General features: G+C 41.3%; 1 protein-coding gene across 1 annotated transcript in view; it reads left to right on the top strand.

Annotated features, from left to right (window-relative positions):
- The window catches only part of PIBF1 (progesterone immunomodulatory binding factor 1), an 84,543-nt gene that overhangs the window by 51,522 nt on the left and 18,249 nt on the right, over positions 1-14,772 (top strand). Inside the window, exons 13-15 of the mRNA XM_083435821.1 lie at positions 3,809-3,899; positions 10,091-10,193; positions 12,217-12,347. Coding sequence (XP_083291947.1) covers positions 3,809-3,899; positions 10,091-10,193; positions 12,217-12,347 — 325 coding nt within the window. The remainder of the gene's footprint in view (positions 1-3,808; positions 3,900-10,090; positions 10,194-12,216; positions 12,348-14,772) is intronic.

The following is a 14,772-nucleotide window of genomic DNA, read 5'->3' as shown; positions in this document are numbered from 1 at the left end:
CAGTTAGTAACAAAACGCTTAGACTTTCTGGAATCTCTTTCCAGTTTCCATACTCTGATATTCATACTAGCGTATACCCTTCCTTCATTCTTGTCCAGAGCTATTTGAAATATTATAAGAAAAACTTCAGGTGTGGGAGCCTAATTTTTGTGTGTAAGAAAACACTTTAAGAAGAAAATTTACTGAGGGAATACAGTGGTGCCTCGCAAGACGAAAAGAATCCGTTCCACGAGTCTTTTCGTCTTGCGGTTTTTTCGTCTTGCGAAGCAAGCCCATTAGCGGATTAGCGCTATTAGCGCTATTAGAAGTTTAAGGGCTATTAACGGCTATTAAAGGTTTAAGGGATTAGCGGATTAGCTGCTAAAAGGCTATTAGCAGCTTAGCGCTTCAGAAAAAGGGGGTTGGGGAGCGGAAAAAAATCGCAAGAATCGCAAGACATTTTCGTCTTGCAAAGGAAGCCCATAGGGAAATTTGTCTTGCGAAGCACCTCTGAAAACGGAAAACCCTTTCGTCTTGCGGGTTTTCCGTCTTGCGAGGCATTCGTCTTGCGGGGCACCACTGTATATAACATCATATGGCCCATTCAGTGGCCTTTTGACAAGAGAAAAAAATAGAATAAGCAGCATATATCACAAGTTCAAGTTTTTGCAAGATGGACTATCTACTCTTTCTTATCGTCATTATTACTAACACTAAAACATACGCTTTGCATGATGACTGTACAATAGTTGTCTTGTGGTTTTAAAGCATACCAATTTAATCCAGAGAAATATGCAGCAACGGCAATGTGTGCAACCTAATTTTTCGCTCTCCTTACAATCTTCTATTTGTTGTCTATACTTGGCAAGATCAGACTCTGCCAAGCAAGCTTGGCATTTGTTTTGATAATATAATAGCTCACATTTCAGTAGTATGTGTGTGAACAAGTCTTACTCTAATGCTAATGTATATGTACTATTTTGATTGAAAATACTCAGAAATATCACTATGGTATGTTTAAGATCCATGTTGCTATGTTTTCTGTTGTCAAAAGGCCTATTGATAGAAGCTGGATGTATGTTTTTATAGTGTTCGCTAGAGCTTGCAGAGAATATATATAAATATGCATTCAGATTTGAGAGACTGTTGCCAAAAATATTTTGTCCTGTACATTTTGTGCTCGTAATTATTCCCCTTACCATGTATAATTATGCTGTTGCATATGCTGCCAGGAAAAAGAACACTCACTTCCAGAGCTGAAGAGTGCTTGTTTTCTCCTTTATATCTTAGAACAGGGCGGGAGATATTATTAATGTATTTCACGAATGAATGGCTCTTTAAAGGGAACCAACACTAACAGTCTTCAGAAATGACACATTGAGATTGCTGTGAGACGTAAACATTCAGCCTGCTGTCTTTATCATTTGCCCGCTATTGCAAAGGGAATGATACTGCTCACCTCTTTTTGGAAGCCAGGGTGTAGAAGTTGTGCACATGAAATAAAGCTAGCCTGGCCTATTCCATGTCTCCCTTACCAACTGAGCTTGGCTTTGAGGACAACACACACATCTTTTTCAGTACATGTACCAAACAACCTCCCCACATTCATCCAGTGCTTTACCAACTGCACTGGCTCCCGGTGGAGTACAGGGTCAGGTTTAAGGTGCTGGTTTTGACCTTTAAAGCCCTATGCGGCCTAGGACCCACATACCTACGGGACCGCCTCTCCTGGTATGCCATGCGGAGGAGCTTAAGGTCCACAAATGACAACACTTTGGAAGTCGCAAGGAGGTTAGATTGGTCTCAACTTGGGCCAGGGCCTTTTCAGTAGTGGAACACTCTGTCACAAGAGACTAAGGCTCTGCAGGACTTGACATCTAGCCGCCCTGAGCATGGCTCTGGCTGGGGAGGGCGGGGTATAAATAAAAAAGTATTTTTATTATTATTATTTCCCAACTTCCTTTCGTAGCCAAAGCCTGGTATATTGCTGCAAGCATGGCTCGTCTATCCCACTCTGTCCTCCATGTTTTTGGTGTAATTCTTGAAGTTCTTTTGATTAACCACATCTGTGAAATTTCAATATTTACCAAACAGTACCAATTGGATAAGGGACACTGGTGGCGCTGTGGTCTAAGCCACAGAAACTAGGGCTTGCCGATCAGAAGGTTGGCAGTTCAAATCCCTGCGACGGGGTGAGCTCCCGTTGCTTGGTCCCTGCTCCTGCCAACCTAGCAGTTCGAAAGCACATCAAAGTGCAAGTAGATAAATAGGTACCACTCTGGCGGGAAGGTAAACGGCGTTTCCGTGCGCTGCTCTGGTTTGCCAGAAGTGGCTTAGTCCTGCTGGCCACATGACCCGGAAGCTGTCTGTGGACAAACGCCGGCTCCTTCGGCCTGTAAAGCGAGATGAGCACACAACCCCAGAGTCGTCCATAACTGGACCTAATGGTCAGGGGTACCTTTACCTTTACCAATTAGATAATTGGCTTTTTGTTTAATTTAAAGCATTTTGAATCCACTCCTTAGCAAAAAAAGGCTCTTAGAGTGGCTTATGGAAATCCAAGGTAAGACGATCCCTGCTTCCTATTTTTAAAAAATGTAACACAAGGGAAAAGGGGTGGGGAGAAGAAAGGCAAAAAGCAAGCTCAGGCTCCAGACTTTAAAGTTAACCAACCAACTGGAACGGAGAAAGTTCAGGAAGACATTTTGAACGGCTGCCATCAGGTGACAGTTGAAGGAGAGGCCAAGACTATAAATAATCATGAAGAAAAATAAGTTACCATATATTACTATATTTGTAAAATAATAATTATATAGTACAGTATTACTGTATAATTAGTATTAGCATATTGAAATAGAGATTGTTGGGGCGCAATAAAACCAGCAAGGCCAAAGTTCAAATCCTATGAAGCCATGAAGTACACTGGGCAACAAATCTCTCATTTCTGGCAGCTGTACAATAGCTTCCTGCGTACTATTTTAAGTTAATTGACTGAATATATACTGAGTCCTGGATTCGTCACCTTATTTATTTCCATTTGTTATTTATCCTAATCCTTGTTAGTTAAAAATCAGCTAGCTGGGCCCCTTGAGTATCTTCAACCTTCATTTCTGTGTCCTTTTTATTTTAAAATATTTGAAAAAAGGAATATTCTGATGGAGAAACTAAAATGAACAATTCCATTAGCATAACCTGAAGCCCCTTATCTTTCTTACACCCAGACTGGTGACTGGGAGCAGCTGCCGAGACCATATAACACTGGTCTTGAAAGACCTACATTGGCTCCCAGTACGTTTCCGAGCACAATTCAAAGTGTTGGTGCTGACCTTTAAAGCCCTAAACGGCCTCGGTCCAGTATACCTGAAGGAGCGTCTCCACCCCCATCGCTCTACCCGGACACTGAGGTCCAGCACCGAGAGCCTTCTGGCGGTTCCCTCACTGCGAGAAGCCAAGTTACAGGGAACCAGGCAGAGGGCCTTCTCGGTAGTGGCGCCCTCCCTGTGGAACGCCCTCCCACCAGATGTCAAAGAGAACAACAACTACCAGACTTTTAGAAGACATCTGAAGGCAGCCCTGTTTAGGGAAGCTTTTAATGTTTGATGTATCCCAGTGTTTTAATATTCTTTTGGAAGCCGCCCAGAGTGGCTGGGGAGGCCCAGCCAGATGGGCGGGGTATAAATAATAAATTATTATTATTATTATTATTATTATTATTATTATTATTATTATTACACCGCATGTGTACATATAATTTATAGAGTTGTTGAAAGGTATGACTTGTTCTCTTTTTCCTAGATGTTCTACTGAAGATTATTTTGTATTTTTATAGTTGAAAGTGAAGAAGAGGCAGAAAGAGTTCTGTTCTCCTATGGATATGGTGCAAATGTTCCCACAACAGCCAAAAGGCGGTTGAAGCAGAGGTAAGGACAATACGAACTTGCAGATGTCTTCCCTCCACTTCCTTTCTCTTTTCCTCTTAAGAAAGGAAAAGTGTCTCCATTCTGCAGACAATTGCTAATTGTGTCTTTTCCTCTGGTAAGTGGATGGCGTTACCGACTAACCATCTCTTCGGTCTTTGTCTGCATTGCTTGTTGCACTCTGTGATACAGGGCATGTGGGGGGGGGGTGTTGATGTGTAGAGAAGGGTGTTGTCATGGAGAGATAAATATGACTTGATAAGCTTGTCACCTTTCCCAAGCTCATAATTTTGTGCAGCTAAGCAGCTGTAAATGGCCCTTTCATAATCGTCATACTCATCTTGCTGCCTTTCTAGCATGCTTCCTGCCTTTAAAAACATTAAAGTGTTTAAAATATATTTTGTTAGTGCATTCATTCTTAGTAAAGCTAAAACTCAATGGTAATTGGCTCTCTCTCTGTGTGTGTGTGTGTGAGAGAGAGAGAGAGAGAGAGAGAGAATGATTCAATTTTTAAATGTGTAGTTTTTAAATATATATATAAGTAGACAACAGTTTTAGGTCAGCACATGGACATTAACATCTAAAACGGATACAATTTTTAAAAAATGTATAAGAAATTTCTTATATATAAGCTGTTACTTCATAGTTGATGCATACTGCCTAATGTTATATGCAACATACAAAAATAAAATTAGTTTTAGCAACCATTTAAAAAATTGAAAATATAATGCTGTGTGTCAGGTTCTAATGTGAATCCCAGTGAACGAAAATAATCCAGACATAACTCATTACTGTTACACAGTTCACATAAAATCAAAAATTCCTGCATGAGTCAGAAAATAAAATTTGGCTTGAGTGCTGTGCATCACATGGACCCCCCCCCCCCCTCTTAATGGAGCCAGAGCACCGAGGAACAAATTCTAGGAGTAAAGAGGGTTTGTCTGTTATCCATTCTGGCTTCAATCCTATTTCAGTGTAGGAGAAAAATCACAACCTGTATTGGTACCACAATAATGGGTTCTCTTATCCTATGTGGGGATGCTAAACATTTTAAGGATCTAACTAAACTGCAGAGCACATAGACCCAGTACAGATATAAGTAATGCTCCCTGACCAACTAAGGTGGTGTATGAATTTTATGAAATAAATAAAAAGATTAAATAATCATCGTTAAGAGATCATGAGTTTCTGCTGGGCTCGCTCATTCCTCCCCCCTCGCATGTGAATTATCCCCTTTTTCTGGTGAGTTGATCATGGTTGGCAATATATGTGCACCTTTACCAGTCCAAATGCTAACCGTGACAAACTGCAAACCAGAGTTTGAACCATGGTTATGGCAATCACTGTATTTTACACCTCCGTGCTTAGAAGCGTGCCCAGTGCTCTTAGCAAATAAATCAACAAACAAACAAACAGAATATAGGCGTGTGGTTACAGTGCAAAAGAAATAGGGAATTTGCACACAGCAGGTGGAAAGAAGGAGAGGGAAAGCGTCTCAAGTCCACGGGGCATTCCTGGTCAACTTTTGCACTTCCCGAACTCTGCCCCCCCCCCCCCATGGAAAACAAAACCAAATGTGTCACCAGGGCTGTATCTCTCTTTGCACTGCAAGTTTAAAGTCTTCCTTGCATTGCAGTGTTTTTTTGTTTCATTAACCAAAAACCGCACCAGGCTGGCCAACAGCAATTGCTCCCCCCTCCCCCCATGTTTCAGCAAGCCTATTCCTCTTCTACATTTCATGACGGTATCATTCCGCTGAAATGACTTAGCGCTAGTGTAGTGGTGGGACTGTTTTTAAGGTCCTATCCGGGCTCAGTGTGGGAAAAACTAACACGCCTGACATTCCAGTAGCACCTTAGAGACCAACTAAGTTTGTTACTGGTATGAGCTTTCGTGTGCATGTGTGCATCTGAAGAAGTGTGCATGCACACGAAAGCTCATACCAGTAACAAACTTAGTTGGTCTCTAAGGTGCTACTGGAAGGAATTTTTTAATTTTGTTAAAATTAGACCAACACGGCTATCTACCTATGTCTGGCATTGTAGTCAATCCCACTTGAAGGAAAGCATATCTGACATAAGGTAAGCTGATAGATTTGGCTGGAGTTCCCGCATTATTCATCTATACAAATCAATGCTGAAAAGCAATACCATATCTGTTTTGCTGTAGTAAGTCAGCATTTCTCAAGCTGTTGAAAGCTCAGCTTGTTTAGAAAATTAAACCAAGAGCAAATTTCACCACATGTCTGTCTATGGCTAGTTGTCTGTTTTTCCCCTTAATGTCTCGCACAGCACATTCAACTTCAGCTCATGCTGCAATAAATGCACGTTACTTACATACACTGTGCTTTATTGCACTAAGTACAAGTAAACATTTCCCAAAGAGGTAATGACTGTTATAAACTCTCTCTTCCTGGACACACTGAAGTATTGTGCACATTCCAAGAGGCCTGCTTGTTTGAAACAGAAAACCATTTACCTATGCTTGACTGAACTTGAGCATATAAAGTGTTCATTTCAGTCAAATTTGGTTTGAAAACAGCAGAGAAGACTTCCTGGCTATGCATTTTTGATGTTTCGTATATAAACTCCAGCTGAAAAAGCAAAACACAAAATGTTTATTTTTACCCATTAGAAATTAGCTTTAAACATCTGAATCAGCATGAGAGAAGTTTTGAAAACGTAATTGTTTTCTGCATGGTATGTATATTGCTTGCATAATTCTTGGTCACATTGCTGATTCACGTTATACACAACAGGCACATTTATTTTATACAGTGGTACCTTGGAAGTCAAATGGAATCTGTTCCGGAAGTCCGTTTGACTTCCAAAACATTTGGAAACCAAGGCACCGCTTCTGATTGGCTGCAGGAAGCTCCTGCAGCCAATCGGAAGCCCCATCGGACGTTTGGTTCCAAAGAACATTCGCAAACCGGAACACTTACTTCTGAGTTTTCAGCGTTCGGGAGCCAAAACGGTTGAGACTCAAGGCATTTGGGATCTAAGGTACAACTGGAGAGAGAGAGAGTGAGAGAGTGCTTCTTGTGACATCTGGGTCTTAAAGCTGGCTTCTAAAGGCCTGGACACTCTACCGCTACACTCTACCGCTTCTTTCAAGCTGGCACACGCTACCCCATCTCACATTTACCACACCCTGTACCCAGCCAGTCAGCACTGCTGGCTGTCTTTCCATCAGCCATGATGGACAGAGGTCCAGAGGGTGTATTAGATGCAAAGCAACAAGTTTCTTGTCCATATCATCTGGCCACATGAATTGAAAATTATCTTACAAGACAGAGGAGTTGAGCAACCTCATGACCACACAACAGAGCCTTAGCCCCGGAAATGCATGTTCTCCCGTGCATTACCAAAGTTCACATGTCTACATTAAACCCTATATCATCAAAGCTTGCTTCCCATTATCAATTGCCACCATCACAGATTGAATAAATGGCGGATTTGGAAACTGAATAAGAGCATCTAGTACCTCATTCAGGCATATACTCAGTTTCCTTTAGAACCCAATTTTATTTATTTGTTTGAAGCACTTAGCCAAAAGGTTCCCACAGTAGCTTGCAAAAATTAATAGTGAGACATTTATTGCGGCAACAAATGTATATGTTGGGTAGAAAGTGCCAGCTGCAGTGCCAGTTTACTCTTGCAAAATATTTTCCTTCATTAAGGGGACATGTTAGGAAATCCAGAGGATCTGAAGCCTCCCCATTGAACACCCCCTTTTTCAGTTACCAACTGCATAGTGGCAAGTTTCAGTGCTTGTAACACAGAGGATTGGATAGACAGCTCTCCCTTTCCATAAACTGAGAGGGAGATCCACTTTATTCTGAAGACTGTGAGATGCCCTTCCAGTGACATAGGATTCCACTTTGATTATCCTCAATTTGAGACAGTGGTGTTTAATATATCATTATGTTAAATATATACTCAATGAGGAAGAGGTAAAGACTTCCCTAGGTATGGAAAATGTATTCAAACGTCAACATTTTACATAGTACAGTAAAAAGTTTAAAACTGGCAAATTCTCATGGAGTAATTGTGGAATCATCTTGGAATTCGTTTCAGGAATGTAGAGATTTTATAAACAAGCCTAGATCTATAGATCATTCCGTTTTGCTGCACATGCACATTCATAAACAGCCGGAGGGGAAGGTCTAGATTATGCCCTGCTACTGCACCCAAATAGGTTATGGGTGCTCAGTGCATGATCTCAACAACAGGAATGCCCACGCAGCCCCAGTTCTGCCCATAAAATAATACTGAAGCCATTGCATTCCTGCCAAAGTAAATTAAGCATGTTTGAAGTTACATTTAAATTTAATGGGACTTTATATCTGTCCAAAGGGTAGTTTTGTTGCACTTCAAAACACCAAACCTAAAAATGATAAATTTACACCCCAATAAAGAGATTTGTAGAGATTTCTTATTGTGCAGCTTAAGTGTCTAGACTACTGGTGCTTCAACAAGAATATAGCTATTTGCCTTTTTTTCTGAATATAGAAAATACTATCAATTTTTTTCATTTATTTGATAATAGTTCACCCACCGGACACCATATCAACTACATAAAATAAGCAAACTTTGCATTGCTCAATAATTGTTTCATGTTTTTCTTAACTTTTTTTAAAAAATACATTACTTCATGTGTTTACTTCATTGGTTTTATAATTTACTATGACTTAGATAAGTGCAAGCTGGAGAGATGTTTTTCTGTAATTACTGCCTAAAGGTAATTTTGTGGTCCATAGATGCTTTCTGATAATTATCTAAAACGCAACAGATAAAGGCTGTTGCTGCTGTAAGCAAAGTAAAATGATTATGCTATGGGAAAGAAGGGGAAATATTGAATATTATTGTTCTAACCCAGTAAAAGCTGCATGTGTGGCCTATGGGCTTCGAACAGTAGAGATGGGAAAGAATCCAGTTCAGCCCCCAAACTAAAGCAGGTTCTTCCACACCCAAACATTTCTAATATGTTTTAAAGCAGTCTTGAAAATAAGCCCACCAAAATACTTTACTAACCTGGCTTCTCACATACAGCCCACAAAAGGAAGAGGCAGCACGTTTTCAGAAGTTTCTTTGCCTTTTTGTATGGAGGCTTTTTACCTTTCACAAGTGGGTCAACTTAGGCCCCAAATATCTGAAAGCCCACCTCCTTCCCTACAGACTTTTCAGGAGTTACGATCGTCGTCATAATTTGATAATTGGAGAGGGCCTTCTCCGTGATAGCTCCTCCGCTGCAGAATCCCCTCCCCACAGAGGAGTCAACTTCATAATGTCGTTCACACCATATCCTGAAGATGCACCTCATTACCCTGACCTTTCATACCTGGGATGGATGGATAGATAGATAGATAGATAGGGATGTGGGTGGTGCTATGGTATAAACCACTGAGCCTAGGGCTTGCCGGTCAAAAGGTTGGCGTGACGGGGTGAGCTCCCATTGCTTAGTCCCAGCTCCTGCCAACCTAGCAGTTCGAAAGCACGCCAAAAAGTGCAAGTAGATTAGTAGGTACCGCTCCGGCGGGAAGGTAAATGGCGTTTCTGTGCACTGCTCTGGTGTCACTGTTCCGTTGCGCCAGAAGCGGCTTACTCACGCTGGCCACATCACCCAGAAAAACTTGTCTGCGGAGCGGACAAACGCCGGCTCCCTTGGCCTGTAAAGCAAGATGAGCGCCACAACCCCAGAGTCGTTTGCAACTGGACTTAACTGTCAGGGGTCCCTTTACCTAGATAGATAGATAGATAGATAGATAATTACTCATCCTATTCTATTCTAATAATTTATTTAACAAAATTTGTGTACCACTTAATTGTAAAAATAGCCTCTAAGCAGATGATTTGCAACCTCTTTTTACTGTTTTTAATACTGGTTTGTTAAAATTGTTGTAACCTTCCCTGGGACTTCACGGTGAAGGATGGGTAAGAGATCTAATTCATGATTATCATAATCAGGTGAGTGACCGTTGTTTTGTTCCGTTGTGGCACAAATGGAGAGCTGACATGTTGTTCCAGAAACGTCTCTATAGCAGAATTAACAAAACATCTTTGCAACTCATATTTTATTGTCTTGTTTTGCATCTTAAAGTATTAGTGGAAAGTGTGGATAAAAGTAGGTGGCTTCATTTGTCATATTTGGAAAACATATCTGAAATGTCCTTTCCCTCCGTTTTGGCGCAGTGTTCATTTGGCAAGAAGATTGCTGCAGCTAGAAAAGCAAAACACGTTGCTTGTAAAAGATTTGGAGCATCAGAAGGAACAAGTTGCCCAAATTTCACAAGAGGTACACAACTCTCGACAATATCTATACGTGTGTGTGTGTGTGTGTGTGTGTGTATTCCATACATCCTGAATTGGCATTTTTAAGCAACATTTTTACTGCATTTGTTATGATTAGCCAACTGAAGAAAGCATGCACACGAACCCTTTTCAGAGCAATTTATGTTGTATTAAAGCAGAGATCAAAATACAGATTAGTGTGCAGACTAAACAAAAATGCAGACTAGACAGATAAGTCTCTGTTTTCTGAGCTGGGGAAGAACTAGCAAAACTGGTTCAATGTTCTGGAGGTTTCCCTCCCCTCACATGTAATATTGCTGTTTTTATATAGTTTCTTTCAGATTCCTTATCCACTAAAACATACATATCTGAGAAGTCACTAGCTTCCCCAGATTTCTCTGGCTCTTGAGATTTTTGGCATACAAAGTTCGTTAACTTCTGACGCAACTGGTAAAATAGCAAAATTCTTTCTGAACCTACCAGTCTTTAAAAATCTGCTTTTAACTGAAATTTATGGAGTGTTATTTTACTGATACTCTGGTTGTTGCGCCTAATGCAAAAATCATGGAATTGTAGCGTTGGAAGGGACCCTGAGGGTCATCTAGTCCAACCCCCTGCGATGCAGGAATCCTGCCCACAGCTGGCCCTGGGTGGACTTGAACCACCAACCATCTGAGTAACAGCCAGACACACTAACCCATTGTGCCATGGGGGTAGGGGGCAAATTGCCTATAGCCAAAACACACTGGGTTCCATAGTGGGTGGTCTTGCCAAAGTCATTTTTCATGCAACCCCGCAACCTTTTTCTATTTTATTTTAATTTTTTACCTTGCACATAAAGCTGAATGTGCGCAAGTTAAATGTGCATGTGTTGCAGGCTTGCTGCATAAAGAAGGTGCCTTGTACCAAGTTATACTAGCGTATCTCCCCATCCCTGCTGAGCCAACTGAGCCAAGCCTGGTGGATTGTATGCCCTGAGAAAGGGGCGTCCAGGGGTGTGACCAGAGAGTGGGGGCTTAGACTGGTCAGCTCTGTCACATGACCTGGCAGCCCGGCATAAGTTAAGCTAGCCAAAAGGGTGGTGTAACTCGGATACTATTTTAAAGGCTTGTTTTCCCTCTGTAAGACTGAGATCTGGGATCTGACACACCCATTTAATTTACACCAGCTTGCTTTACGCCAGCTTCTTGTGCATAGGATTGCTCCCTAAAGGCTTTTTACAGTGTTAGCTAGCTATATGGGAGCTAAATACTCTAAAAAATGAAACTTTAAAAATTCCTAGGTTAGCATCCATTTTACTGATCTCTCTAGATTTGCCTTAGGAAGGTGTTTGCTATATTATATATGTTATACATTTGAAATGATTGCCAGATTCTTGATGTGGTATGTTCTAAGGCAAGTCTGAGAAGGAAACAAAGAAGTCTTTAAATGCACATCTTGGCTGTATGTCTGAGATTGTGTGACAGTTGTGGCTCACTCTCAGCCAGTAGCAACTGAAATTTAAGCTCGATGAGGTTTAAACTGTTGTCCAGCAACTTTCACAGTTGTGTTCATGTGCAGTTTACAAGATGATGTTATTAAGAGTGTATAGGGACGCGGGTGGCGCTGTGGTCTAAACCACTGAGCCTCTTGGGCTTGCCGATCGGAAGGTTGGCAGTTCAAATCCCTGCGATGGGGTGAGCTCCCATTGCTCTGCCCCAGCTCCTGCCAACCTAGTAGTTCGAAAGCATGCCAGTGCAAGTAGATAAATAGGTACCACTGCAGCAGGAAGGTAAATGGCATTTCCCTGCACTCTGGCACTCGTCACAGTCCTCTGTGCACCAGTAGCGGCTTAGTCATGCTGGCCACATGACCCAGAAAACTTTCTGTGGACAAATGCCGGCTCCCTCAGCCTGAAAGGGAGATGAGTGCCGCAACTCCTTGCCTTTGACTAGACTTAACTGTCCAGGGGTCCTTTACCTTTTTTATTAAGAGAGTACATTTCTCATTCCTGAAATTGAAAGAATGATACTTTTTCCACCCCACAGCGGGACAGAGGTAATTCGTTGCTGAACCAAGTACAACAGCCTTACAGGTATCTCATTGAGTCTGTACAACAGAGAGATTCTCAGATTCTTTTACAGAAAGAACAGATTGCACAGCTTGAGAAGGATATTAGGTAAGCATTCAGAATTTACTGTGTATTATTTTAGTTGGATTCTGCATTCTTTTTCTTCATTTTAAAGTCAGTTTGACGGCAGGACAGATTAAACAACAATGCCAAACGATGACGGTTTAGTCAAACGTTTTTATCTGGCTGCCAGTATAAAAAAAAACCTACTGCATTATTTGTTTGTGCTTTGGTATGTTTTATTGGTTGGTTGCACGTCATTAACTATTTCACTTGAACCTTTGAGGAAGCCATTTTTACAACACTGCTCCTCTTTATTGAATTCCTATTTCAAAGTGGCAATCAGCACAGACATTCAAAGATGTACTGTAATCTTAGTCACACACATGATTTCCTTACCTTCTTGAAAGTCAAGGGGCATGAATTACTCATGCTACCTTCCTGCAAGGCTGGCAGCCTGCATGAAGATTCAATCTCACTGGTCAGTTGTGCATTGTCTCTGAATGATGGGCTCAATTTCTTAGTACTTAATACCACGCCTCTTCCCCATGAAGTATCATTGACTTAGGAAGCAATGTATGCAGAGGTTAGTCCTTCTGCAACATTTTATTCCCTTTTCTCCAAGGGCAATGGTTAAATTCTCAGTGTAAGAAATGATTTCTCAAACGTCATAAAGCTTATTATTATTTGTACAGCCAGACAAGTATGCTTAAAACAATACCTGTGGCATCTTATTTGTAGAGAATTCTGGTGTAGAGTGCTACCTGTGTTCCTCCTTTGCTCTTTAGGTCAGTTATAGGCAGCAAATATGTATTTCTTCATTATAAGGCCGAAGAGTGAACTGTCCCAGAATCTTACGTTTCACAGGTCATGCAATCCAAAGTAGTAGTTCCCAGGTTTCTATCTGAGGAACTTTTTCTGTAGTAAAATTGTAGGCACACTTCTTTTTTAACATGTGCATAAGCATGAGAATTACTTGCCCACAGAGGAGCCTGTGCCCTGTGGATAAAAGGTAAAGGTAAAGGGACCCCTGCCCATTAGGTCCAGTCGTGACCAACTCTGGGGTTGCGGCGCTCATCTCGCTTTGTTGGCCGAGGGAGCCGGCGTACAGCTTCCGGGTCATGTGGCCAGCATGACTAAGCCGCTTCTGGCGAACCAGAGCAGCGCACAGAAACGCCATTTACCTTCCCGTCGGAGCAGTACCTATTAATCTACTTGCACTTTGACAAGGTAAATGGCGTTTCTGTGCGCTGCTCTGATTCTCCAGAAGTGGCTTAGTCATGCTGGCCACATGACCCGGAAGCTGTACGCCGGCTCCCTCGGCCAGTAAAGCGAGATGAGCGCCACAGCCACAGAGTTGGTCACGACTGGACCTAATGGTCAGGGCTCCCTTTACCTCCACCTGTTTGCATTATTGTAAAATAGTAGAAATGTTAAATTGTAAACCACCTTGAACGCCTTGGCAAAAAAAGTATACAAATCCAATAAACAAATCAAATTCAGAATTTCCAAGCAGTGTATATAAAACATTTTTAAAGAAAAACATACAATAATTACAGTTCAGCACAGTAACATAAAGTTTTAACTTTCCAGGATTAGTGTGCCTGGGACTTAAAACTTTCTGTCTTGTCCATGTGACCTCATTTCTTGATTTGTCCCACCTTAATTCAAAACCAGCAAGGGTAATGCTGCTCCATCCTTTTATTTTTGTTGATTGTTTTTTAATCTCAGTTACATCGAGGTGATTTAAGCAGAATAGCATGGAGAAGCTCATTGTGACACACTTCATCTCTTTATTTAAAGCAGGGGTAGGCAACCTACTCCTGCCCAATCGCCTTCTCAATCCGGCCGCGGATGGTTTGGGAATCGGCGTGTTTTTACATGAGTAGAATGTGTCCTTTTTTTAAAAAAAAATGTGTCTCTTGGTTATTTTGGGGGCCTGCCTGGTGTTTTTACATGAGTAGAATGTGTGCTTTTATTTAAAATGCATCTCTAGGTTATTTGTGGGGCACAGGAATTTGTTCTTTTCCCCCCCAAAAAATATAGTCCGGCCCACCACATGGTCTGAGGGACGGTGGACTGGCCCACTACTGAAAAAGGTTGCTGACCCCTGATTTAAAGTATGATCAAACGATGCATCTCCGTCTTTTTCTCGTAAACCTGAACAAAGACATAGAGTTGTTCCAGCGTTTTCCTCATACGTCTTCTACAGCATTTTTATCAACCTCATTTTGTTTTGTTTTTTAATCTGAATCCCATCCAATTTTTCAACAGCCTCCTTGAACTTTGATGGCTTGTGCTATGCTTGAACAATGCTAATAAATCAAACCAGAATTTAATTTATTGTGCTTTTCGGTATAGAGCAATATTAAAGAAAATTAGCTCAGCTGACTAAGCTCTCTCATTTGATTAATAGTACAAAGCATGAACTACTTAAACTAGAATATTTAATGTTTACAGTGGTTTGTCCCAT

Source organism: Podarcis tiliguerta (genome assembly GCF_965153285.1).
Source record: "Podarcis tiliguerta genome assembly, chromosome: 4".
Classification (NCBI taxonomy): domain Eukaryota; kingdom Metazoa; phylum Chordata; class Lepidosauria; order Squamata; family Lacertidae; genus Podarcis; species Podarcis tiliguerta.
Note: the sequence above shows the minus strand (reverse complement) of the source record. Positions and strands in the feature narration are given on the sequence as shown.